The 25970-nt window shown below is 37.0% G+C and overlaps 1 protein-coding gene and 1 long non-coding RNA gene across 3 annotated transcripts in view; both read left to right on the top strand.

Annotated features, from left to right (window-relative positions):
- The first annotated feature begins 249 nt into the window (after positions 1-249).
- Positions 250-1049, top strand: LOC106092965 (uncharacterized). Its single transcript, XR_001222269.2, has 2 exons — positions 250-302; positions 368-1049. It is a non-coding gene; the product is annotated as an uncharacterized LOC106092965 (long non-coding RNA).
- A 6399-nt stretch (positions 1050-7448) lies between these two features.
- The window catches only part of LOC106092964 (stalled ribosome sensor GCN1), a 36850-nt gene continuing 18328 nt past the window's right edge, over positions 7449-25970 (top strand). The window contains exons 1-3 of one of the 2 annotated variants that reach the window (XM_059362145.1): positions 7449-7605; positions 7666-7768; positions 7823-8775. In XM_059362145.1, the coding sequence (XP_059218128.1) occupies positions 7588-7605; positions 7666-7768; positions 7823-8775 (1074 nt within the window). In that variant the 5' untranslated portion in view covers positions 7449-7587. Of the gene's footprint in view, positions 7606-7665; positions 7769-7822; positions 8776-25970 lie in introns of those variants that run through there. The other variant, XM_059362146.1, reaches the window with a different exon arrangement.

Below are 25970 nucleotides of genomic sequence, written 5' to 3'. Positions count from 1 at the left end.
TCACCGTTCACTCAATCATAAAACTTAGCCATCTTGAGTCAATAGCCATATTGATTTTATTGCGTTAGCTCTGGTTTTAATACATTCGTAACCTTTAGATAACATTCCAATTCTCTTCAATTATTTGTATTTGGAGCGGTTAGTTTATATGAATGAAAACCGCTTTATCGTCGTACAGCCGCCCAATAACAATCTCAACCAGTGTAGTAATTCGCCCTACGCAATGGCAAATAACATACACACTGGCAACTCCAAGCGTCAGCTGAGCAAAAAAAAAACATTTGTTTAGATCGTGACTAAAGGTAATCGTTCCAGTATTTTTTTTCTAATAATTTCTTAACATTTATTCTTTTTTTTCTTTTTCTAGGTACCGGGAACTTTGCTGCGGTGACCTGTCTGATGCTGTGACTGCGGGTGTATGAAACACATCCTCTTGGGTATGGATGTTTTTCATAAATCTTGCAATCACTTGCATCAGGTCTGCAATCTTTCAGCAGGTTCCCTCGCGGAGCTGGGGGTTAGCCATCAGCCACATCTAAAGAGGCAGCCTCCAACGTCCGACCGGGGCAGCCGCCGTGAAATAAAACCGCTTCCTCCAGCCTGTAAGAATGGGATCCAGTGATTGACCATTCCAACGAGGGACAATTAAAATAATCAACCTAAAAATAAAAAAGAACTTGCGCATGGCAGACCACACGTACGACATTGTTGTCGCTGGTCTGCCGAACGGTGTGCCCAAGTTAATCCCAACTCCTCCTGTCGCAGGAAGGCATTAGGAGTAGGGAGTATAACGTGGCCGCCACGCAGGCGTAAAGGCCTCTATACAGGGGACCTCCACGCCAATTTTTTTTTCTTCATAAACATCGGCATATTGGGGTGTCTCGCAACAAGCAAGTTTGATTAAAGCTCTCTTATTTTTGTTCCAAATTCCTGTAAATCTGTGCACAATTGTCTGTTTTTCTTAAAGTTCATGCGTTCGTTTGTGGGGGTGTCAAAAATATGTAACATTTCTAAAGTAAATCGCCTTTGTTCAATTTTTTAATACAAAATTACAATCAATTTATTTATCAGCGGAACAGCATTGGTTCGACAACTTAGAGCTGTCATACTATATACAGATCTACAGCGGTCAAAAAAAGTATTCATCATTCAATGTTTTTTTTTAATAAGTCTACAAAAGACAATTGGAATAAAAACATATTAAACTAATGATGCAGTAGTGCTTGTGTGATATATATGTACACAATTTCTTGTTTTTAAAGAAAAAAATAGTATTTATTGGAACAAAAAGGGCCATTTTACAGCTGAACACAAAAAATTAAACAAAAAAAGTATTCATCATTGCAAAAAAACAAAAAAATAAATAACATAATTTAAAAAAATTAATACTTTGTTATTCGACCACCGCGTCTTATAACTTCTTTTAAACGGTTTGACATCGATTGGACTAATTTAGCGGTTATATTTTGGTCTATATTAGTCCATTCCTCCATTATCACCTGTTGCATTTGACTCTTGCTCGAAAAATTGCGCGTTCTCAATTTGCGTTCGAGATGTTCCCAAAGATGTTCAATTGGGTTCAAGTCGGGACTTTGAGGAAGAGTTTTAATGACTTTGGGGCAGTTATACAGCATCCACATCTTGGTATTTAAAGCAGAATGTTTGGGGTCATTATCTTGATAATATTGAAAGTTATTACCAAGCCCAAGTTTTACAGCACTATCTTTTAAATTCCTCTTTAAAATGTCAATGTAATACTTATGATCCATTACTCCATTAATAATTTCAAGATTTCCCGCTCCTGAAGCCGCCATACACCCCCAAACCATTAAACCACCTCCACCATGTTTTGCAGTAGCAACTGCGTTTCGTTCTTCAAGCTCTGTATCTGGTTTTCTGTACACTATGACCTTTCCATCGCACCCAAAAAGATTAAACTTGCTCTCGTCTGCAAAAATGACTGTTTTCCAAAATGATTCGGGCTGTTTTACATACATTTTTGCGAAGTTTTGCCTTTTCACTCGGTTTATTTTATTTATAAAGGGCTTCTTACGTGCAGGTCTTCCTCTGTAACTATGCCTTTTGAGTGTATTTCGAATTGTTTGTGTAGTAACTTCCTTCCCTAAATATTCCATAGTGTTTTTACGAAGAATGGTCGCATTTGTCTTCGGAGTTTTCTGAACTTGCCGCACTAGCCAACGCACATCTCCAACTGAAAGTGCTTTTGGTCGACCAGATCTTGGTTTATTGTCAACAGTTTTCGTTTCTGTCCACTTTCTGATGATGGATTGTATAGTAGATCGTGGTCTATTTAATATTTCACTGATAGTTTTTTGAGTTAAACCATTCCTGTGGTGTTTTATTATCAAAACTTTTACCTCATCAGAAACCTCGTTTTGCTTACGACCCATTTTGACAAAAACTATATTTTCAATGAAACTAAATATTTGCTGTCAAGGGCAAAGCCTCCTTTACTAAATAAAACAGAAAAGGCGGATTCCCAAATAATATTTGAATTTGACTTTGATGATAGCACATCAATGATGAATACTTTTTTTGTTCTGTTTTTGGTGTTATTATATAAAATTGCATTTTTTGCGCTAATTAAATTTATTTTTTGAATTTATTTTAAAACATATTACGAAAAATAAACTATTGCATAAAACTGCATTATTTGTTTACTTAAAATTTTCTTCAATTACCCAAAATAAGTGAATTTATTATCAATTTTGCTAATGATGAATACTTTTTTTGACCGCTGTATGTTACATTACCATATTGTTACAAACTATTATACAAAGCCGTACCTATTACATTTCGGCCCACCTGGTCATACAATCGACTTCGATTTTAACTTAAATCATAGAAATTCATAATCTTCATATCCACTCGTATCATTTTCATTACAATCACTAAAGGCCAAAACATAATGGACGCATTGAGGAGCGTTGCGTTGGAAAATGCAACTCTGCAAACAAATGTTACAAAAACAACTCGCAAAAATTAAACAATTTTTAACTTCGACGACCAAAGGTACTACTTTAAGTGTGACAACACCGAATGGCGTTCGGTTTCAAGCGTTGAAAATTTTCATGTTCCAGCCAGATTTTCAATCGACTTGAGTCTAATACGCCGATATATGGCATCTGTGTGATCTGACAGTTTTCGACGTCCGAAATCTAATATCTACTCGACTTGAAAGTCCTGGTGATTCCTAAAATACTCAAGATTGTAGGACTGCGATCACCTAATAGCCTCCGACGCCTTCCCTCTAATCGTTCTCAAACCGCCGTCATCCCTACCTAGGTCTCCTTCAGGTTCTCCGTCAATTCGTCTACTACATCCCCTCTCTGGTCTACACCAAAAAAACAGCCTACTAGGAGACTGTCCAGTCGTGCAATGCACCGTATTGTTCATGGCATACCCACATGACCATACTTCTCATGAGTCATACACATAATATTTTCTCCTTTGGCATCCTGACGAAAGACCAATTTGTTCTCCAAAACATACCCTCAAGTTCGCCCCTTTCTAATGCCTCCCGTAACCTCTGAAACCTTCCATCTCTAGATTGTGCTATCTGTATATTAAAATCGACATCATACTGCCACTGCCTTCACTTTGGCATATCGCACATATCCCAGAACTGTTTTTTGTTGAACAAACCTTCCAGATTTCCGTTTCAAACTGAAGGGCAGGACACAAAATCCAATCTGGAGTTCTCAAATGAATTTCGTACAAAAAAGTGCGCACACCAAATGAACGTGGAGGTCACTACCTTCATTTTGGTATAAAGGACACATTGCAGAACGGTTTTTTGTTGAACAAACCTTCCAGATTTCCGTTTCAAACTGGAGGGCAAGACACGAACTCCAATCTGGAGTCCACAAATGAACATCGCACATCAAATGAAAGTAGAGGTCACTGCCTTTACTTTGGTACATGGCACTTACAGCTTCCTAACTGAAGGCCAGGATATATACCGTAGTCGTTTACTCTTAATTCTGGTACTACGCTTTTTTGGGAAAAATTTCCCAAAATCGTTCTTCCAGTGGTTTGACAAGGTTACCACATTGGATTTTTTGTGCTATTTTGGCCAAAATGTTGCCATTTATATATATTAAACCATGTTTCCACCAGAGCCCAAATCCACTTGATTTGAGATAATCTCGAAAACCCGTTTCCACTACGATTTATGAGGTTTTTATTTGTCAACAGTAACGTTTGTGACAGCGTTTTTATTGTGATTAGCATTTTTATTGTGGTCAGCGTATACATTGCGGCAATTAAGTTTTTGAAACGATTTTATTAAATTACTACTAAATTTTATAATTTCAATGAGAGATTGTCAGAGGTTAACAAAAATTGCCCAAAAATCTCAATAATAACCGGTATTCAATGCAAACGCTGTGTTGCATTTGACTTTGGAAGGAGATTTGCTGCAAATCTCAAATAAACTGTCAAACTCCTCTGGCAAAGTTTCTGTAATGTATTGCCATAAGAAATGTATTGACAAATACTAAACAAAATTTTCGTTACCGGTACCGTTGCCGAAAATTCGTTTGCTGGTACGCAGCCATGGCGAAACAATTACAGGTGGTCTCATTTGTACAACAAACACAAGTCATATGGTGCAATCCGCCTTCTTGCCATCAAGCTGATCGACGTTTTGCCAACACAAACTAAGAAATTTGTGTGCGTGGGTGTATAAGTGTGTGCAAATGAGCAGAGAATATGCGAGAAAGAAGATAACAACAAAGAGAATCCAAACAATCTGACATCTTAATACCATGAAACCTGGCCGGCTGTTAACAGTTGTTCGCGTTAGACCACTTATGATATAATTACCAGGTAGTGTACCGTAAGCAGCTGAGTACAATTTTTTCTGGTGAAGTGCATTATGTGTTATATATCTTGACAAGATATATTAATTTACAAGTAGTGGCAGTTGCCCAACAACAAAATATTGAATGCTCTGGTAGTGGTAGTCGGCCTACAACAAAATATAGTTTGCACTGTCTGTCAAAGTCAGTGATGAGTGCAACCCTAATTTTGTATATTTACTAGTTCGCGCCATTTTTCGTTGCTTGTGTTATGTTTCTTAACTATAATACGCCCACGCAACCAAAACTCTTTGACAGATAGTGCACTCGTGAGAAAAAATTGTACTCAGCTGTTAACGGTACACTACCTTGTAATTATGTCATGTATCTTGAGACCATCTTATTAAATCCGCCTTGGTACGCGGCTCAAATGAAATTTTCTTAGCGTAACAGGGTGACATAATAGGCATTGGTGAATTTGTCTTGCAACAACGAATTAAAATATTGGGTTGCCCAAAAAGTAATTGCGGATTTTTAATATAGTCGGCGTTGACAAATTTTTTCACAGCTTGTGAATCTGTAATTGCATTCTTTTTTCTGTCAGTTATCAGCTGTAACTTTTAGCTTGCTTTAGAAAAAAAGTGTAAAAAAGTATATTTGATTAAAGTTCATTCTAAGTTTTATTAAAAATGCATTTACTTTCTTTTAAAAAATCCGCAATTACTTTTTGGGCAACCCAATATATGTTTTTATTGCTCCAGGCAACATGAAATAAAGTTATTTGCAAATAAAAACGATTAAATACAGCACATATGTACTTTATTAGCCAAAAATTAATAAAATTTAGCCAAAATTATAAATTAATGTATGTTGCGATCTTGCTTTACTCACAACTATTTTTCAGTGGAGACAAATGTCTTGACTGCTACCGAAAATTTCGCAGGAGGTGCATACCCAGCTTTATAAGAAAACACTAACTACGAAGTTTATTTGTGGACTCCCGAGTGGATTTTATGCCAAAACAGTTATCTTATCGCAAAACAGTTTTTTGTACGAAATCTATTCCTGCCCACCAGACTGGAAGTATAGTTAACTTACAGCTCTATTTTCTGGCGATGGCAGCTAAAAACGGTTGATAATTTGTGTACATATTGGGTTTTTGTTACTTTGTGTCACCTTGTGATTTAAGAAATAGTTTTGTTATCGAAAGTTAGCGACGTCGTTAACTTCACGCATATGAAATCTGGAAGGATTGTTCTACGAAAAACAGAAACTACTACCGTAAACAGCTGAGTACAATTTTTTCTCGCGAAGTACACTATCTATCAACGAGTTTTAGTTGTGTGTGTATTATTGTTAAGAACCATAACACAAAAACCAACGAAAAATTGCGCGAACTAGTAACAAACTCAAAATAAGAGTTGCACTAACCACTGATTTCGAGAGATAGTGCACTCAATATTTTGTTATTGGGCAACTGCCACTACCTGTAAATGAATATATCTTGGCTCTGCGGTATAAAATTAAACGTGTTGATCTCCCCTTTAATTTGGTTTATCAACGAAGTCCGTTCCTGGCCTCTAAGCTGGAAGTAGAAAACTCACAAATTAATTATCTGGCGACCAAGGATTCATTGAATAAGGTTAATCCCAGCGATAATCCGACATACAATTTTTAAATTTTTGTCAGTACTTGGCATTGAGGATGTCAACTTGTTCCCTTTTCACAATTATTCTTTGTTTACGATTTCTCCTATTTAATGAGATTTTTAATCGGCAGATTCGATTTCCTTTATGATGTTCATGGGGCCTATCGACTGTATGTTTTGCAAGTGACCTAACTTTTTATTAGCGAATCCCGCTGGCGACCCAAGCCGGATTTAAAAAGATGGTCTTACGAGAACAACCGTTAACAGCCGGCCAGGTTTGATGGTATTAAGATGTCAGATTGTTTGGATTCTCTTTGTTGTTATCTTCTTTCTCGCGAAGTTAGGTTAACAAATCTAGTGGAAAGTCATGCGTGCTGTTAAAGAGTAAGAAATAAAGAAAATTTGAGAAAGGATAGAAAAGTCATGGTTTTGATTTTTAATTAAGATGTCAAACTTCTTATGAAGTCTTGGAAGTGAAAGCGTTTTTATTGTGATTAGCATTTTTATTGTATTCAGCGTATAAATTCCGGCAATTAAGTTTTTGAAACGATTTTATTAAATTACTACTAAATTTTATAATTTCAATAAAAAATTGTCAGAGGTTAACAAAAAGTGCTGCCCAAAAATCCCAATAATAACCGGTATTCAATGCAAACGCTGTGTTGCATTTGAATTTGGAAGGAGATTTGCTGCAAATTTCTTCAAATAAGTAGATTTGCTTACATTGAACACGTGAACAACTGTCAAACTCCTTAAGTGCCAAACTCCTCTGGCAGTGCCAGTTGCTCTGTCTGTCAAAATCAGTGATGAGTGCAACCCTGATTTTGTGTATTTACTAGTTCATGTAATTTTTCGTTTGTGTGTTATGTTTCTTAACCATAATACTCACACGCAACCAAAACTCGTTGGCAAATAGTGCACTCGTGAGAAAAAATTTTATTCAGCTGGTAGTGGTAATTGCCCAACTCTGGCGACCGAAACAAAAAACAGTACTTTTTTGTGATTATTACTTTGTGGCACCCAGTGAGTTTAGAAAATTTTTTGTTATCGGAAGTCAGCGACGTCGCTAACTTCACGCAGGTCAATAAGTTAGGTTAACAAACCTAGTGGAAAATCATGAGTGCCGTCAAAGAAGTAAGATATAAAGAAAATTTAAAAAGGGTAGAAAAGTCATGGTTTTAATTTTTAATTAAGATGTCAAACTTCTTACGGAGTCTTGGAAGTCAAGCTTTGAGCGTGCCCGAAGAAGAAAGGCCAGGATTGTTTAAAAGTTTATCAGACTTTATTTCAAGTTCTGGTATGTATATCTGCTTACGAATAATTTTTGTATTAATGTGTGGCATGTTTTTAGAAACTGGTTCCATTGATATAAAAGGTATTTGTAAAATGTTAGCAACTACATTAACAAAGTACAAGGACAACGCGTCGCAACAACTTGTAAGGAACCTGATAGTAGATATGTTAAAGTTTCATCATGATGCTTCTATTGAAGGTATGATGATGGTGTTTAAAGTATTGGCTTTGAAAGAACTTCCGAATGCTCCGCCGGGAAAGGCTTCAAAAGCTGCTTTAATAGCTCTTGGTTGGACTGTTCTTTTAAATAAAAATGGAAACAAAGAATCAAATATATTTAAGGATGAGCTTCTTCGACTTATTGATTACCAAGCTCTGATATATCAAATCGTACTTTTGGCTTCCAATGATCGCCTCAAAATATTAGCTAACGAAGTTCTTTTTGAAGTATTTTCGGAAGAATTCTTCTACGATTATTACAGAAAAGCGTTACTGAGAAAAGAACCAACAAGTCAATCCCTTATTATACTACTTTTACTTTTGACATATAAGAGCTCGGATAGTATTTCGGAGTACAAGAGTGATTTGATAAGCTTCTTTATCAAAGGAATAATTTCTGCCAAAAATAAACCAAATCTTTCTGCAGTGCATCATTGCGGTGCTTTTCTTAAAAATATTACAAGTAGCGAATTTGAGAATCAACTATTGCCTCCAATACAACGGGCTTTGCTACGAAATCCAGAAAATGTACTACAAGTTGTTGGATTAATAATAAATGAAGTGAATTTCGACTTAAGCCCACATGCGCTAAAGTTAGCAAAAGTGATCGTACCAAGCCTTGTTTCAAAAGATTTTGCCATTTGGAATGACGCTATTGACACAATTAAATATCTTGCAGTAAAATGTTCAAAAGTAGACATAATTTCGGAAATATTCGAAACCTTTTTTGGAATACTGAATGGACCAGAAGGAAAAAATACCGTTGCTGAAATCCGCATTAATGTATTACAGGTGAGTTCTAAATCACATTGGCTTTCTTTAAACGTAAGCCGATTTTTTTATATATATGTTTTAAAATATATAGGTAACTAACATAAATTCCTATGCCCGAGGGCATAAAAACGATTGGCAGTACCCGGATAGTTTTAGAAACTCGTGTACTCGTGTGGCTTCGTACGGTCTACACATTGCTCTTATTTTACATAGCATGCTTGTTATTTTGCACTTGTATGGTTGTACGGGATTTACTGCCCCTCATTAAATACAATTTATTATTTTCAACTGTGTTAGTGTGTCCATCCTGTTTTAAAAACAAACACGTACCTTGTTACGGAGTAATTCTATGGGCTCATTTTTAGGTTGACGACATCGTACACCAAAATTCGGTTAACAAATGTATTCCAATATTTTTTAATTAGAGTAAAAAAATATTGTCAGATATTTCTATATCTAGCAGCAGATAAAATTATATCAAATTGGATCAGGCACATCAAACTATATTCGTGCCAGATATAATTATAAATGACACGGATAGGGGAATGCTCCAATCAAGTAGCTACAAAGGCAGTTGCGGGCAATCAGCGGTATCGAGCGGAGTGAGAGGCCGGGCGGCACCGACTCTTGCACAAATACTGAGTGCCGATGATGCTCGATATGACAAGGCGAGTTATTGGCGTGGCGATCGGTTCTTTGGACCGGAACGAGCTTGCTCACCTACAGGAGCTTGACGTGGATCGCCACCTCCACATGAAAATGTGGCTACAACAACAACAATGGATGACATGTTGAGGCTTTTGGTGAACACGCATTTTCCCTAGGATACGAGAGGACTCACTCATTATGGAATTAATGGTAAAGGAAACCTTGAGAAGCTTCAAACCATTTAAGTCACCCGGACCTGATGGTATATTTCCAGTATTACTACAAAAGGAGGCCGACTATCTGGCGCCTCATCTGGCCACTATTTTCACGGCGTGCATAGGCTATTCTCCGAAAGCCTGGCAGGACGCAAGGGTGGTATTTATACTCAAGCCCGGCAAGGCAAGTTATGCGACACCAAGCCCAACAGACCTATAAGCCTTACGTCATTCCTATTCAAAACCATGAAACGTATTGTGAATATCATGATAAGGAGAGAGACATTCAGCCAACTGCTCAAATACAAACAGCATGCCTTTGTCAAGGGAAGTTCGGTAAAGATTGCCCTGCACGAGGTTGTAAAAAATCCTTCGATGCTAAGACGTACACATTGGCGGTATGCATTGACATTGTGGGGGCTTTTAACAATGGGCGGACCGACATCCAATCCTTAGACCAGCACCGGGTTGACCGGGTCTTTAAGAGACTGGATAAACCATATGCTAAGGAACAGATGGACAACTTTTGAGTCCCATGACATAAATAAAAGGGAGAAAGTGGTACAGGGCACTTCACAGTGGGGCATTTTAACACCACTCTATGGGTGGCCACCATAAATTACCTATTACGGATGCTGCCTGAGAAGGGATTTGGACCCGTCTGTTACGCATACGATTTTACAATACTTCTAAGGGGTAAGGATCCGAAAGGGTTTTGCAGATGGCATGCGACTGGGCTAGACCAATGGGTTAACCCGCAGAAGACTGAAATCTGCTTGTTTACGAGGAAGACGAAGGAGGCCACTTTGACTCACCTCGTTTCCTCAATAGATAGATTTCAATATCTGACTAGGTCAAATACTTAGGAGTGATCTTGGACAAGAAACTGAATTGGAAGTGTACCTAGAAGGCTCACAGGTTTTGGGTACTATGTATTGGGTTGCCCAAAAAGTAATTGCGGATTTTTCATATAGTCGGCGTTGACAAATTTTTTCACAGCTTGTGACTCTGTAATTGCATTCTTTCTTCTGTCAGTTATCAGCTGTTACTTTTGGCTTGCTTTAGAAAAAAAGTGTAAAAAACGTATATTTGATTAAAGTTCATTCTAAGTTTTATTAAAAATGCATTTACTTTCTTTTAAAAAATCCGCATTTACTTTTTGGGCAACCCAATAGACAGGCCGTAGGTTCGAAATGGGGCTTGAATTCAGGGATAGTCCACTGGTTCTACAGGGGCGTGACTAGACCAATACTTACATACGGCTCCGTAGTTTGGTGGACTGCGATGAAAAATAAGTGCAACATAAAGATAACACAACACGATCAGAGAACAAGTAGTCTTGGCATAGGCGGAGCGATGAGGACCATGCCTACTATTCTAGATATCCGGCCCGTTGACATACAGGTTAAGTGTGAGGCAGCCACTGCCGCTAGGTGACTTAAGGCGATGGAAGAATGAATGGAAGATAGGAACAGTCCATACCAGGGACGTAGGCATAGTGTGGGGGGAGGCCCTCGGGACGGACCCCCTACAAAAATAATTTTTTCAAGAGAAAAATATTAAATTAAATTCGTCTAAATAAAAAATTTCAGTAACATTTTTTCAAATGACACTGGTTCTACAGGGGCGTGACTAGACCAATACTTACATACGGCTCCGTAGTTTGGTGGACTGCGATGAAAAATAAGTGCAACATAAAGATAACACAACACGATCAGAGAACAAGTAGTCTTGGCATAGGCGGAGCGATGAGGACCATGCCTACTATTCTAGATATCCGGCCCGTTGACATACAGGTTAAGTGTGAGGCAGCCACTGCCGCTAGGTGACTTAAGGCGATGGAAGAATGAATGGAAGATAGGAACAGTCCATACCAGGGACGTAGGCATAGTGTGGGGGGAGGCCCTCGGGACGGACCCCCTACAAAAATAATTTTTTCAAGAGAAAAATATTAAATTAAATTCGTCTAAATAAAAAATTTCAGTAACATTTTTTCAAATGACAAAATTTCGTAGTTATAATATTCTATTATGACAACATTTTGCTATGGCCAGGGATGACTTAAAATTATTTTTCTTATGTACAAAGTTTGCAATGATATTCTTAGTCTTTTTGCACTCGACACTACATTTCGCATACACATTTTTAGTTTGTTTATTATGCTTATCTGTCCCAAACAACTTTTTCCTATAATTTTTTGTAGACAATTTCAATAAATATTTTTAAAGACAAAATTTTATACTGTTACGTCTGACCCTCGATTTCGATGTCCGATTTTGATGAAATCTTATATATTCATAATTTAGGGAATTTATATTGACGTGGCAATTTTTTAAATATTTTGAATTTAAAAATGTTCGAATTTTGTTTTTTATTTCCTAAACCCCCAAAACAAAAAAAAAATATTTTTTTTAATATTGGGTTGCCCAAAAAGTAATTGCGGATTTTTTAAAAGAAAGTAAATGCATTTTTAATAAAACTTAGAATGAACTTTAATCAAATATACTTTTTTTACACTTTTTTTCTAAAACAAGCTAAAAGTGATAACTGACAGAAGAAAGAATGCAATTACAGAGTCACAAGCTGTGAAAAATTTTGTCAACGCCGACTATATGAAAAATCCGCAATTACTTTTTGAGCAACCCAATATTTTATGGCAAAGAAAGCTGGATATTGATTTTGGCCTAAAATCGAAGCAAGACTAAAACTAAGCCAAATCTACATGAAATTTTCTTGCCAAAATTTTTTTTTATAAAAACTAAAACAAATTTATATGTATTTTCTCTTGATTCTCGTTTTATAATTTTAATTAAAATTTTGTCGGTAGAAAAAATATTATTTAAAAAATTTCTTAAATATTTTGCCTGTTAATCTGAAAAAAATTTCCAAAGAATAATCTTATATATAAAAATCAATTTGTGTTTGTTTCTAGGTTTGTTTGTGTGTTCCTTATAGACCCAGAAAACGGCTGAACCGATTTTCTTGAAATTTTCACTGATGGTGCATAATGGTCCCGTGTTGAAAATAGGGTACTACACTTTTTGATATCTGAAGGGAAGCGGACCATCCCCTTACCCTAATTTTCAGAAACGGCAGATCTTATATATAAAAATCAATGTGTGTTTGTTTGTAGGTTTGTTTGTTTGTGTGTTCCTTATAGACTCAGAAACGGCTAAACCGATTTTCTTAAAATTTTCACAGATGGTGCATAATGACCCCGTGGTGAAAATAGGTTTCTAAATTTTTTGATATCTGAAGGGGGGTCGGACCGTCCCCCTTACCCTAATTTTCAGAAACGCCAGATCTCGGAGATGAGTAGTGCAATTTAAGCGAAATTTTGTGTGCTTTCATATAGTACCCTAAAAATAAAAATTTGTTATCCAAATTTCGGATGGGGTACCTATTGGGATTGCCCCACCCTAAAACCTACCAAACATATATTTAGACCAATCACTGCAATATGGGACTCAAATGAAAGGTATTTAGGATAAGCAAACGTATCTGATATCCAATTGTCGGACCAAGTGCTAGGGGATACACCCCAAGCCCCAAAACACCCCTAAATCGAACATATTTACCGACCAGGGCAATATGGGACTCAAATGAAATTTGTTTGCGAGTAGAATACGAATCTGATATCCAAATGTGGGACCACGTTTCTGGGGGTCCATCCCTTTCACAAAACACCCCTCAAACAGGACTTATTTACTGACCCTGGGAATATGGGGCTTAAATAAAAACATGTTATGTTTTGTTTTATTATGTTTGCCGACTATGGAAATATGGGCCTCAAATTAAAGGTATTTGGGAGTAGACCACGTATCTGATATCAACATTAGGGGCTTACTGTCTAGCAGACGTCTCACCACCATAACAACCCCCAAATAGGACGTATTTGCTCACCAAGACGATTTGGGTCTTAAAGAGAGTGGAACTAAATATTCATAGTTTTTAGGGCCAATACCCCAAACCGTACATATTTGCTAACTTTTACAATAAGGAGTTTAAATGAGATTAGAAAACGAATTTGATATCCTATTTTGAGGGCAATGGCAATATAGGATTCAAATGATAATTCACGTAAAAGGAAGAAAACAAAGACAAACAAAACAACTGATCAAGCACCTTTGAGTATTAATACTGGAAATACTGCTAATGAAAATAATTCAACTGTGCCAATTCCGAATACAGATTCTGATGTGACTCAAGCAGAAAAAAAATAAAATTTTAGGAAAACTGAACTGATTTCTGATACTCAAGTTGGAAATTCTAATTTAAAAAATACCGAAATGACTACTGATACGAACAACATTGGAACTAAGACAGTGCCACCAATTGTTGTCACACCGTCTGGTTCAAACATTTTTTCTGGTTTGAATACACCTTCTGGTCCCAATAAGTTCTTTTCACCTTTGAATTCTCCTTCTCCACAAAACTTCGTTAGTGCGACAACTGCATCGCTTAATTCTCCAAGGCCTTTGAGGGTTATACCTCCTATGAAAACTGTTTTTGCTGCTCGTTTTGCTGCAGACACATCTGAAGACGATATGAGATATTATATAAAGTCCAAGCTGAACTTAGATGTGAATTTGAAAATATTTAAGTTTCAGTACAGAGACACACGCAACACGGCATCATTTCGAATTATGGTACCTGACTCTGTTTTTGAAACCGTGGTTAGTCCTGACTTTTGGCCACCGAGGGCTTTAGTACAGGAATATATATACAAAGAAAGGATTCGTACAAATATTGCGCATTTGCCTGCACGTTCTGAAGATTTACCAAAAAACTAAGGAGCTCATCTTCTGATAAACAACTGTTTCTGGTTTATCAGAATGTTAGGGGACTAAATACCAAGTTATCTGGTCTGTATACTGATAGTTTTGGATTCGAATACGATGTAATAATTTTCACTGAAACCTGGCTTCATGGAAACATTTTAAATACTGAAATTTTGTGTGATAGATATCAAGTTTTTAGACGTGATCGTACAATTGGTATAAAAAAATCTGGTGGAGGCGTCCTAATTGCTGTCTCGACTGAATACAGTGCATTTATCATAGATGTAATTATTGATCCATCCATCGAATTCCTGGCTGTTAAATTAAAATATGGAAATAAATTTTTATTTTTGACTTGTTCATATATTCCTCCTGGAATCTGTGCTAAGTCTTTCTAAACCAATGGACTCACTGATTGTAACTGGAGATTTCAATTTACCATCTATTCATTGGAAGGAAAATACTGATACAAACTATTTATTACCCGTCACAAAAAATGGTCATGTTGTGAAATTTATTGAAACAATTTTGAATACTGGTTTATGCCAAATTAATAGAATTTTCAACGCTAATGATAAGATGTTGGATTTACTATTTACCACTGAACCTATGCAATCTTCGCTACAAAGAACAAACGCTATTACAAGTCCAGAGGATGTATTTCATCCTACTATTCACGTTGATGTCAACCTTTCTACCTCTTTCCTTCGCAAAACACGATTGTCTAATATTGATAGTATTTATGCTTTTTCGAAAACTGATTACCGAAAACTTAGTACTCTTATATCCGAAGTTGATTGGCAAGAATCACTTCCATTAAATGATTTGGATGAGTCGTTTGTTATATTTTATGATATTCTTAAAGGTTGTATCCAGAAATCCGTTCCTGTTAAATGTAATTTCATTGGTAATGGGCCACCTTGGAATAATAACAAACTGCGCAACTTGAAGAATAGAAAAAATAAACTATATAAAAAGTATAAGAAAACTGGTACTGCGATGGACTTTTCCAAATACTCTGTTGTTCGTTCTGAATATAACATCTGCAATAAGATCTCATACAACACTTATTTGTCGAATATAAAAAGTCAACTACAAGTAAACCCTAAGTCTTTTTATAAATTTGTAAACTCTAAACGTCGGTCGAATACTTTTCCAAAAGTTTTGAAATTTGGAGCCATCGAAGCGGATGATGACCTTTCCATCAGCAATATGTTTGCAGACTTCTTTGCCACTACTTATTCCCGGAAAACATATAATAAAACTAATGAGCCCTCCCAAAGCTTCTACGGAAATAGCACGATATCTGTTCCACTAACAACATCTGATACTGTACAGCATTATTTGAGGAATATGAAATGTTCCTACAATCCAGGTCCAGATGGTATCCCTAGCAATATTCTTAAGCACTGCGCAAATTCCCTGTCCGGTGTTCTCTCAATATTGTTTAATGAATCTTTACGGAAACAATATTTCCCTCCATTATGGAAAAATTCTTTTATTATACCCCTGTTTAAAAGTGGATGTAAATCTGAAGTCACCAACTACAGAGGAATCGCAAAGCTTAGCGCTATCCCGAAACTTCTTGAAAAAATCATCACTGACTCACTGTCTCATCAAGTTTCTTCACTGTTATCACGATATCAGCATGGATTTCGTAAATCGTACTCAACTGTAACAAATGTTTTGGAATTAACTACAATTGTAAACGAAGGATTTAGAAATCGTTTGCAAACTGACGTTATATATACTGATTTTAGCAAGGCTTTTGATAAGGTAAATCATAGTCTTCTATTACACAAGCTAGACCTCCTGGGGTTTTCAGACTCGTTGCTAGCATGGATATCAAATTACCTGTCTAATCGCACTCAAACTGTAAAATTTAATGATTCTGTTTCTAAAACTATTGATGTTTTATCTGGAGTCCCACAAGGTAGTCATCTTGGGCCTATTTTGTTTTCATTATTTATTAATGATCTACCATCCACTGCCGCTTTCTCTCGAGTACTTATGTATGCAGACGATGTTAAACTTTTCAAAACCATTCAAAATGACACAGATCAACTGAAACTACAATCCGACCTTGACCGATTATACGATTGGTGTCAACTGAATCTAATGGAATTGAACATAAAAAAATGTAAACATATATCGTTTTACAGATTAAATCATCTAACAACAATTTACTCTATAAACGGTTCGCCCCTAGAAACTGTGGAATCAATCATGGATCTTGGCTTCTTGTTAGATCAAAGGTTAAACTATAGATCACATATATCTTTGACGATCAATAAAGCCTATGGTTCTTTAGGATTTGTTAAGCGTTGGAGCAAAGAGTTTGTTGATCCAATCGTCACAAGAAATCTATACACATCCCTTGTTCGACCGATACTGGAGTATGGTTCTATAATATGGTGCCCAAATTATAAAATCCACTGCAATTCAATTGAGTCTGTGCAAAAACAGTTCGTGTTATTCTGCTAACGTAGACGTAACTGGACATTTAATACTTTACCATCTTATAATGAAAGATTAAATTTGATCAATTTGCCTTCGTTGGAAAGTCGGCGTACAATGCTGAATCTGAATTTCATGTTAAATATACTAAACGGAAACTTGAAGTCGGAGTTTCTGTTGGACCACATCTACTTGAACGTGCCGCTGAGACCTTCACGAAATTTTAATCTTCTTCATGTTGAATACTATCGTACGAATTTTGCGAACAATGACCCATTTAGGCGTTTATGTGTTGAATTTAATAAATTTTACAATAATATAGATCTGTGCGTAAACAAATATTCTTTAAAGAAAAAGATTATTATTTTGCTGAATTCGTAGTTATTAAGCTTAGTTTGTATATATTGTATATAGTCTAGTCTGTAAGGATTATAATATCTATAGACTAATTAAAAAAAAAATAAATGATATATATATATATATGAGAATAGAGCACGTTTCTGATATATTTTCCGGGGTTTGTGTTTGGGGGACCACCCCAATCCCCAAAAACACCCTAAATCAGGCATATTTAAATCAGATATTATGAGAATATCGGGCTGAAATAAAGTATTTTAAGAATGGAGTACATCTTAAATCCAAACTTAAATTCGTAGACCAATAAAGATCATATGGGATTCAGATAAAGGCACTTATATTGTTAAACTGTTTGTCAAGCGATATACTATTTTCGTAGCATGGTATTTCCCTAAAAGATTTTTAATTGTCGAAAATAAATATTCCAAGGAAAAAGAAGCAGCGGGCCCTGTCCAGCTAGTAAGAAATATTTAATTACGAACTATTTGAATTACATCAGCAATGAAATGATTTTAAGGACTCGGAAACACAATTTTAAAACCACAAAATGATCACCCAGATAAATTTACATTTTAAAATAATTATTTTTAATAAAACCATTTCGTTTTTTTCTTGGAATTCTATAATTCACAATACATTATTTAAGGCAATACGGAGCTTATAGCGTTTAAGGGACGAAAATTCTGGAAGAAATTAGTTAGTTCTGTTGGTTTTGGTCGTAGATTTGAGCACAGTGAAATATATAAAATATTTTAAAATTTACTTTTTGAATTTTTGATTTTCTTTCAAGAAAGTCTTTTTACAATGAAAAATATCGATTTCTTTATGTGTTATGTACGAAAATATTTAATGAAATTCGACGAGTCAATTCACGAAAAACTGCAAAATATTACTAATAACATAATAATTTTATTAAAATTTTATCAGATCTAATGGGAATGCCCTAATGTTCTATCAAAATCTATTATCTAAAAAAAGAAATCGTACAAATATTAATTTTCACTGTGAAACACGGTTTCCAAGCATGCGCCATTGGTCGAAAAGGAATATCTTCCTCCTTGACTAAATCTAGAGCTGCACCAGGCCCGACCTCACCAATATTTTGTGCTAAAAATATTAAATAAGTGTGAAATAGTTCTATATGCAGACGATACGCTTCTGTTCGCAGAAGCAGAATCAACGAAACAATGCGAAGAGTACCTTAAGCTAAGAATGAATAGGCTTAAACTGAACTAAAAAAAGACGAAAAGTATGCAAATCAATATGACAAGTGTGATAAATTTTGAAATTTACGGAGAAGTAATAGAAAATGTGGATAATATTAAATATATCGGCTTCGTTATCGACCAAAAACTAAATTTCAAAAAACACATTAACTACACAACGAAAAAAATTGGCAAACAATTGGGGTAAAACAAAGAGTCGCACTCAATACGTGGATCTCCGAAGGGAATTGTCCTGTATCGGCCCCGATAGCAGCCTACATCGTCCCAAACAAGAGGAGAACCAGGATATTGCGAAAGAACATCGGTGTGCTTGCTCCACTCCAATTATTCCTATGTATGCAGCCCTGATCTTTCCCTTGTCGACAATTGCCATTACCAAACTGTCCCTAGCGACATTAGCAAAGGTTCTTGAACCCATCTTACTACTGTTCGCCCTAGTTCTTTTAGGCATGGGACGCCCTCCATGTGACCGCAGCCTTTTGGCTGACTGCGGTGCAGTTTCCGAATTTAGACGTGTAGTCTTTGGGATAGCATGTGCAGCGAATCCCCAAGCCCAATTTAGGGAGTCTCACTATTAGTGAGAGTCTTAGGACCATTCGCATCATGCCTTTCAATAAACCTGAGAGCGATGCGCCTTCTAATATTCCAAACTCTTAAAAAGCGTGTTGCATTCCAGAGAATTATTGTACACATACACGCGCAGCGATCACAGCAAATTGAGTGCTTGTTTTGGAACAACACAAAATGAGACAGCTGGACAGTAACTGTAAAAAAAAAAACAAAAACTCTAGTCGCTTCAGTTTCGCATACAGCAGCAAATGTACACACAAACACCGAACCGTGTCTTGCTACTGTACGTACATGTGTATTTTCAATGAATATCAAGCAAAAAACGAAATTTCTTGCACACGGGCAGGCGAACAGAGTACCGTTACGTTTTCCAAAAACGTATGCACAAAAAATGCGAAACACCAATTGTCTACACAAAATTTTCCTATGTTTCATATATTTATTTTTTCCATGGACTGTATCCTAATTTTTCGAGTTCGAGCAAAATATTTTATGTAAAACGATATCTTCACACATATTTGACACAATAATCAATTAATGGACCAAAATGATGTAGAATAGGATATATCAGATAATTCACTTGTTGCCCGATAGATCACTAGGATGCTAAAAAAACTAAGCAAACAACAAATTTTATTGACCAAAGTTCAATACGAGTAAAAGAATTGTTGGCCGAACATACGATTATAGAGTTCTATTAAATATGAGTTGCAAATAACAAGATTATAAAATGATACAAAAACGTAGTAGTAAAATGTATATTCATCAACATGCCCGAACACCCTAAAACAATGTTTCAGCACTGAGGAAGTCTTACGATCTTGGCCAGGGGTCGGGTCATCTCACCATAGGCCGCTTTCAGCTTGACTGTTCGGATTAGGCCATTCTTACTGGGAAATGTCTCAACAACTCGACCTTTGATCCATGTGGTTGGAGGGCTGTTGTCTTCCTTCACGAGAACAATGTTGTCAATTTCAATGTTGGGTTGAGTGGTTGCCTACATGGTGATTCAATGTGTTGCCAATAATCAAGACGATTGTCGTTATTATTAGTTAGATAGTGTTACCAATGACGCGTTTCAAATGTAGTTTAACAGAACGTACTGCCGATTCCTAGATATCGCCCCAATTAGAGGTACATTTAGTCCTCTTTAAAATATAAAAAAGGAAATAAAACAAAAAATAACAGGTACCAAAATATCTTTCAAAAGCGGACGTTTTTTTTTTGTGCTCCGCTTATTTTTGCTTTTGGGCGCCCTGGTAGCCGAGTTGGTAACGTGCTTGGATTACCAGTGCAGGGGTCGTGGGTTCGATTCCCGCCATAAGCTTTGGTCTGTCCCTACTGTGGTATCACAATTGACTTAAAATTGTCTAAGTGAGTCTGTAAAGGACTGCCACTCTTACCTAACCAATTTTGCTTGTTCTAAACTGATCTGTATTGTTTGTCTCACAAATCTTGTCACAGATTCATACATAATTTTGTTCATAATCAGTGTCACCCAGTGAATTCCAAATAAACACATTAAGCTACAGAAATATAACTGTGATTCATCAATTTTCAAAGGCGAACTTTGTAACTACCCTGTAGGAAATGTCAATAGTAAATCTATTCTGACTTACTATTGACCCACGCTTTTTGCTATAGACATTTTACATTGCAGACATTGCGGATATATGGAGCATTGTCAATAGTATGTCAGCATTGACATTATACAGACCTTTTAAATTACTTAGTCCGTAATTTTCGAACATTTCACTTAATTTTGAAACTAGCTAAATAAGGCATTCAAATTATCTTAAACATATATTTATTTGTTTAAAATAAATATTGTAAAGAAAAAACTTTTATAAAAAGGTAAATCTTTGGATAGCTGTCAAATGATCCGTCAAATTGTCGTGTCCAAATAACTGATGTCAGTTGCGTTCAGCATTATGACCAATATTTGTCCTAAAGTTGTAAACTTACAGATGGGTTAGCTTATTTCGCTAATTAGTATCACTTGCAAAATTTGCAATTTTTTCATTGTTTTTTTTTGGAAAAGACTTAAATTAGGTTGGATTAGGTAAAAGTGGCAGTCCTTTATAGACTCACAAATACAAATTTTGCCCATGAACATTCCACTAAGGAACAGGGGCAAACTTCTCACATATCAATGAGTGCAGTCCGATGCAAGTTCAAGCTCAATGATAAGGGGCCTCCTTTCTATAGCCGAATCCGAACGGCGCGCCGCAGTGCGACACCTCTTTGGAGAGAAGTTTTACATGGCATGGTACCTCACAAATGTTGCCAGCATTAGGAGGGGAAAAACACCGCTGAAAATTTTTTCTGATGGTCTCGCCAGGATTCGAACCCAGGCGTTCAGCGTCATAGGCGGACATGCTAATCTCTGCGCTACGGTGGCCTCCTTAGACAATTGTAAGTCCATTGTGATACCACAGTAGCGACAGACCAGGGCTTCTGGCGGGAACCGAACCCACGACCCCTGCACTGGTAATCCAAGCACGTTACCAAATCGGCTACCGGGGCTTATGATCCGGCAAAATTATTTTCAAACAACAATTTCAAGAAAACTAGTAAAAATAATATAAATTTTAGTTTGTCAACTGTCAATAAAAACAATGTAGACAAGATTGTAGACAATTTGATGACAATGTAACAAACATTGTAGACTGAAGTGGTGACTTGGGTGACAGACTTCCTATAGGGTAATAACAAAACTACAAACCAAGCCACACACATATTTATCATTCTCACAGAGAAAAGAAATAATAAATAAAACATGTCAATCAAAACAACAACAGAGGAACGTCATGAGGATCTGCTGGCAGACTTCATACACGCCAACCATCTCTTGGAAAATGAATTTGTGGAGAAGCTTACGACATCGGCAAAAGGAGATAGAGAAGAGTGTTTTTAGCCGATAAAAGAAGGTTTTGAAGAGAAGTTCTCTCACATATGTAGGTGATAGGAAGATTTAGAAGCAAAACTACTCACATTAAACTCTCGAATACAATAAGTAAAGAATACTGTTGACAACATCTGTGAGAGGCTAAATAAGGACAGTACAATTTCAAACTTTGATGGAAAGTGAAGAGAAGATACTGAATGCATGCAAACTAAAATAGAAAACTTAAAGATGCATCCTAGAATTAATGGAATTCCCCACAATGAAGCGGAGAGATTAGATGGGTTGTTCAACAATATATGCAATGCGTTACATATAACAACCCCTCCCTATAAAACAAAATGATATACAAACGTTGGAAAAGGTTTAAAACTTCATAACTTTTTGATGATTCCGAACCGTTAGAATAGATGTTAATAAAGCAATAAAAAAAATCAAAAGCAGCGTACTATGAGAACAGACTTCGTACAGCAATGGAAATTAATCAAAAATTCGTATCTACTCTCACTAATAACGAACATAACTCCCATTCTCAAACTATCAATTCTATTCCATATCAAAAACTACCCTTTTCTAGCTTCGAATTTTCATGTGTGTATCCTTGTGATGTCATTAGCACCTGTCTGTCCTTTAAATCAAATGCTGTTGGATTTGATAACATGTATACTCAATTTGTAAAAATCGTCTTGCCAAGCATAGTGCCCTATATTACCCACCTCTTCAACATTATTATAACAACGACACAATATTCTACGGCATGGAAACACGCTAAAATACTCCCTATTCCAAAATCAAAACTCAAGCAATGATTATCGTCCAATAGTCATTTTGCTGTACCTTTTAACAGCGCTTGAACGCATTATATTGGGTTGCCTAAAAAGTAATTGCGGATTTTTTAAAAGAAAGTAAATGCATTTTTAATAAATCTTAGAATGAACTTTAATCAAATATATAATTTTGTTCGATAACCTTTTGCCATCTTCCTGGAAAATTTAGTATTCCACGCTCATAGAACGTCTGGCCTTTATCTGCAAAAAACTGAACCAAGTGCGATTTTATAGCCTCATCATTATCGAACGTTTTACCATTTAAGGAGTTCTGCAAAGATCGAAATAAATGGTAGTCTGATGGTGCAAGGTCAGGGCTATATGGTGGATGCATCAAAAGTTCCCAGCCAAGCTCACTCAGTTTTTGGCGAGTGACCAAAGATGTGTGCGGTCTAGCGTTGTCCTGGTGGAATATGACACCTTTACGATTGACCAATTCTGGTCGCTTCTCCTTGATGGCTGTATTCAATTTGTCCAATTGTTGACAGCAAACATCCGAATTAATCGTTTGGTACCTTGGAAGCAGCTCAAAATATACCACACTCTTCCAATCCCACCAAACAGACAGCATAACCTTCTTTTGGTGGATATCAGCCTTTGAAGTGGTTTGAGCTGGTTCACCATACTTGGACCATGATCGTTTTCGACTAACGTTGTTGTAAACAACCCTTTTTTCATCTCCAGTTATGATTCGTTTTAATAACGGATCGAATTCATTGCGTTTAAGGTGCATATCACAAGCGTTGATTCGGTTTTTTAAATGAATTTCTTTCAATACATGTGGTACCCATATTAAAATTGACGCCAAACAAACAAATGTAAACAATGTAAACAAACATTTTTTTCTAAAGCAAGCTAAAAGTAACAGCTGATAACTGACAGAAGAAAGAATGCAATTACAGAGTCACAAGCGGTTGAAAAAATTTGTCAACGACGATTATATTACTACTATATTACCGACAATTACTTTTTGGGCAACCCAATACATATAGAAATAGGAGAATATTTCAGCGACATAAATTACTCACTGTACATCAATCTGGATTTCGTTCTAAACACACCTGTGTCATGACCTTAGTTGATGCTTCTGAAAACATACGATCGAGTATTGATGTTTACGGCTGTGAGACTGATATTAAACTACCTAAACTATCGAACTCATTCTATGGTTATAAAAAGAACTACTACCAAACCGTTGCGGGTAAAAGTTGGCGTCCCTCAAGGATCTATTTTAGGGCCGCTTTTATTTTGCTTGTATATAAAATAAACGATTAAATAAAGAAATACATTTAATGCTATATTTATATTTAATCTGTCCCAAATCTCATCTACCGGAAGCTTAATACGGATCTACAAGTAATCCACACACGGGGCACATCAAATCACCTTAGCATTAACCCTAAAAAATCAAACTTCTTGCTGATAAATAGCCGAACCATTGCCGATAACTTGGTAATGATTGGTAGTTAAAAAAATTACACAATAATTTTTCTGTAACTCGTAATAGGCCATTATACGACAGGCGGTCGGTGATCTGCGTCTGTTTCCAATGGAGCGGCGGATCTAGAGCCCCGGGGTAGGCTTAGAATGGACTCCAAAGACCAAAAAGCTGCGGTGGTGCTATCAGGCCGTAGCATGTCGTTTGCTACTGAATTACTAACTAATGGAGCGGCAGCTCCAGGCTCCACTAGCCAAAATACGACTGTACAGCAGGGGCTTTTAATGAAGACACCTAGTTCGAGTCTTAAAGACAAGGCCAAACCTATTCTATCTTCGCTTGTCTATAATTTGCCTGGGCCATCGATCTTCCCCGGCAAACCAACACGCTCTTTAAGAGGTTGAAATAATAGAAGGTGCATCGCTCTCAGGCTTATTGAGAGGCTTTGTGCGAATGATCCTGAGACTCTGACTAATACGGAAATAGACTCTCCAGTCAGCCAAAAGGCAGCGTGATTGTCAATGGACTGTCATCAGTATACTTCGATGTCCTTGCGGAATTTCCTTGGTCTCCACCAGTTTGTGACGGTGCAGGCTGGTATCGGGGACGATAGAGACTGATTGCTTTCGGGGATAAACGCTCAATTGAAATGTATCGTTGCGGCCTAAACAAGATTGGTGAGATTTAGCCAGGCACAGCACTCGATTTGGTCAAGAAGGAAGATATTATTTCTCGACTAATAGCGCATGCTTGGATATCAAGGATTCCCTCATATCTTGAATCCATGCTTGGAAGACTAAGGGAATGTAATCCCAATCCTTCAACCACCGACTGGAAGATTGGATGAGGATGATGGTGACCGGAGACATGCAGTATTCGTACTTAACTCCGGCTGTCTCGCAGACTTCAACAAGTCTGATGGGGTTGTATGCTACGGATTCACCAAGTTGTAACTGAAGGTCTATAGAAGCGGTGGGGTTGGGGAATCAGGAGACAACTCAGCAGTTTTTGCTGAAGACTTGCCTGAGGAACTATCGACCGCATCTCTAAAGTTCAGCGGATTGCAGGAGACTGAAAAATCCCCTGCCACAATCAGGACAGGAGACATCTAAATGGGGCCTGACAAGCCCTGTGTGGGTGGGTAATCCAGTTGGACTGGGTTCAAGGTGCGCGCCATCGGGGAAGCACGGAACTCAAAAAGTACTTCGACAGCAGCAGCTGGTGAAGCATCTACGGAGGAATCGTCTATACCGCAAGTGTCCTGAGGAAGAGTGGTTACACAGCTTTCTCACCTGCCCCTGGATGTGTACGGAAGCTCATCATGACAAGATCTGAACGAATCTTGTGAGGATGAACTTCTGGTGGAATCAGAAGACAAGACTAACGCAATAGTGGTGGAAGTTCTGAATCCTGACTATGGTCCGGTTTCTGCAGATAAATCTCCACCATTGTAAGGCCGCTTCGGCGGCACTTAAGGTCTTCCGGGTGGTAGGGGGATTTTGACGTGGTTCTTATCTAGGAACCATGGGTGTGTGCAAGAATGGTTTGTGGACTAAGAATTCCGGGATTTAAATTATTTAAGGGTACGTGCAATGGGAGACATAACGTCTTTATTCTTGCAAAGAGTAGTCTAAATGTTTCTCTTCTTCCGTCGCTAAGCACTGAAGATTCAGTAGTAGCTTTCCTATGTATGGCACATGATTCAAAGATGCCGCCTTTAAACCTTAAGTTGCTGGTTGAATCCGCTTCTGCAGGAAAGAAGAGCCTCATTGTAGGAAATGGTGGTGTT

Source organism: Stomoxys calcitrans, chromosome 2 (assembly GCF_963082655.1).
Source record: "Stomoxys calcitrans chromosome 2, idStoCalc2.1, whole genome shotgun sequence".
Classification (NCBI taxonomy): Eukaryota; Metazoa; Arthropoda; class Insecta; order Diptera; family Muscidae; genus Stomoxys; species Stomoxys calcitrans.
Note: the sequence above shows the minus strand (reverse complement) of the source record. Positions and strands in the feature narration are given on the sequence as shown.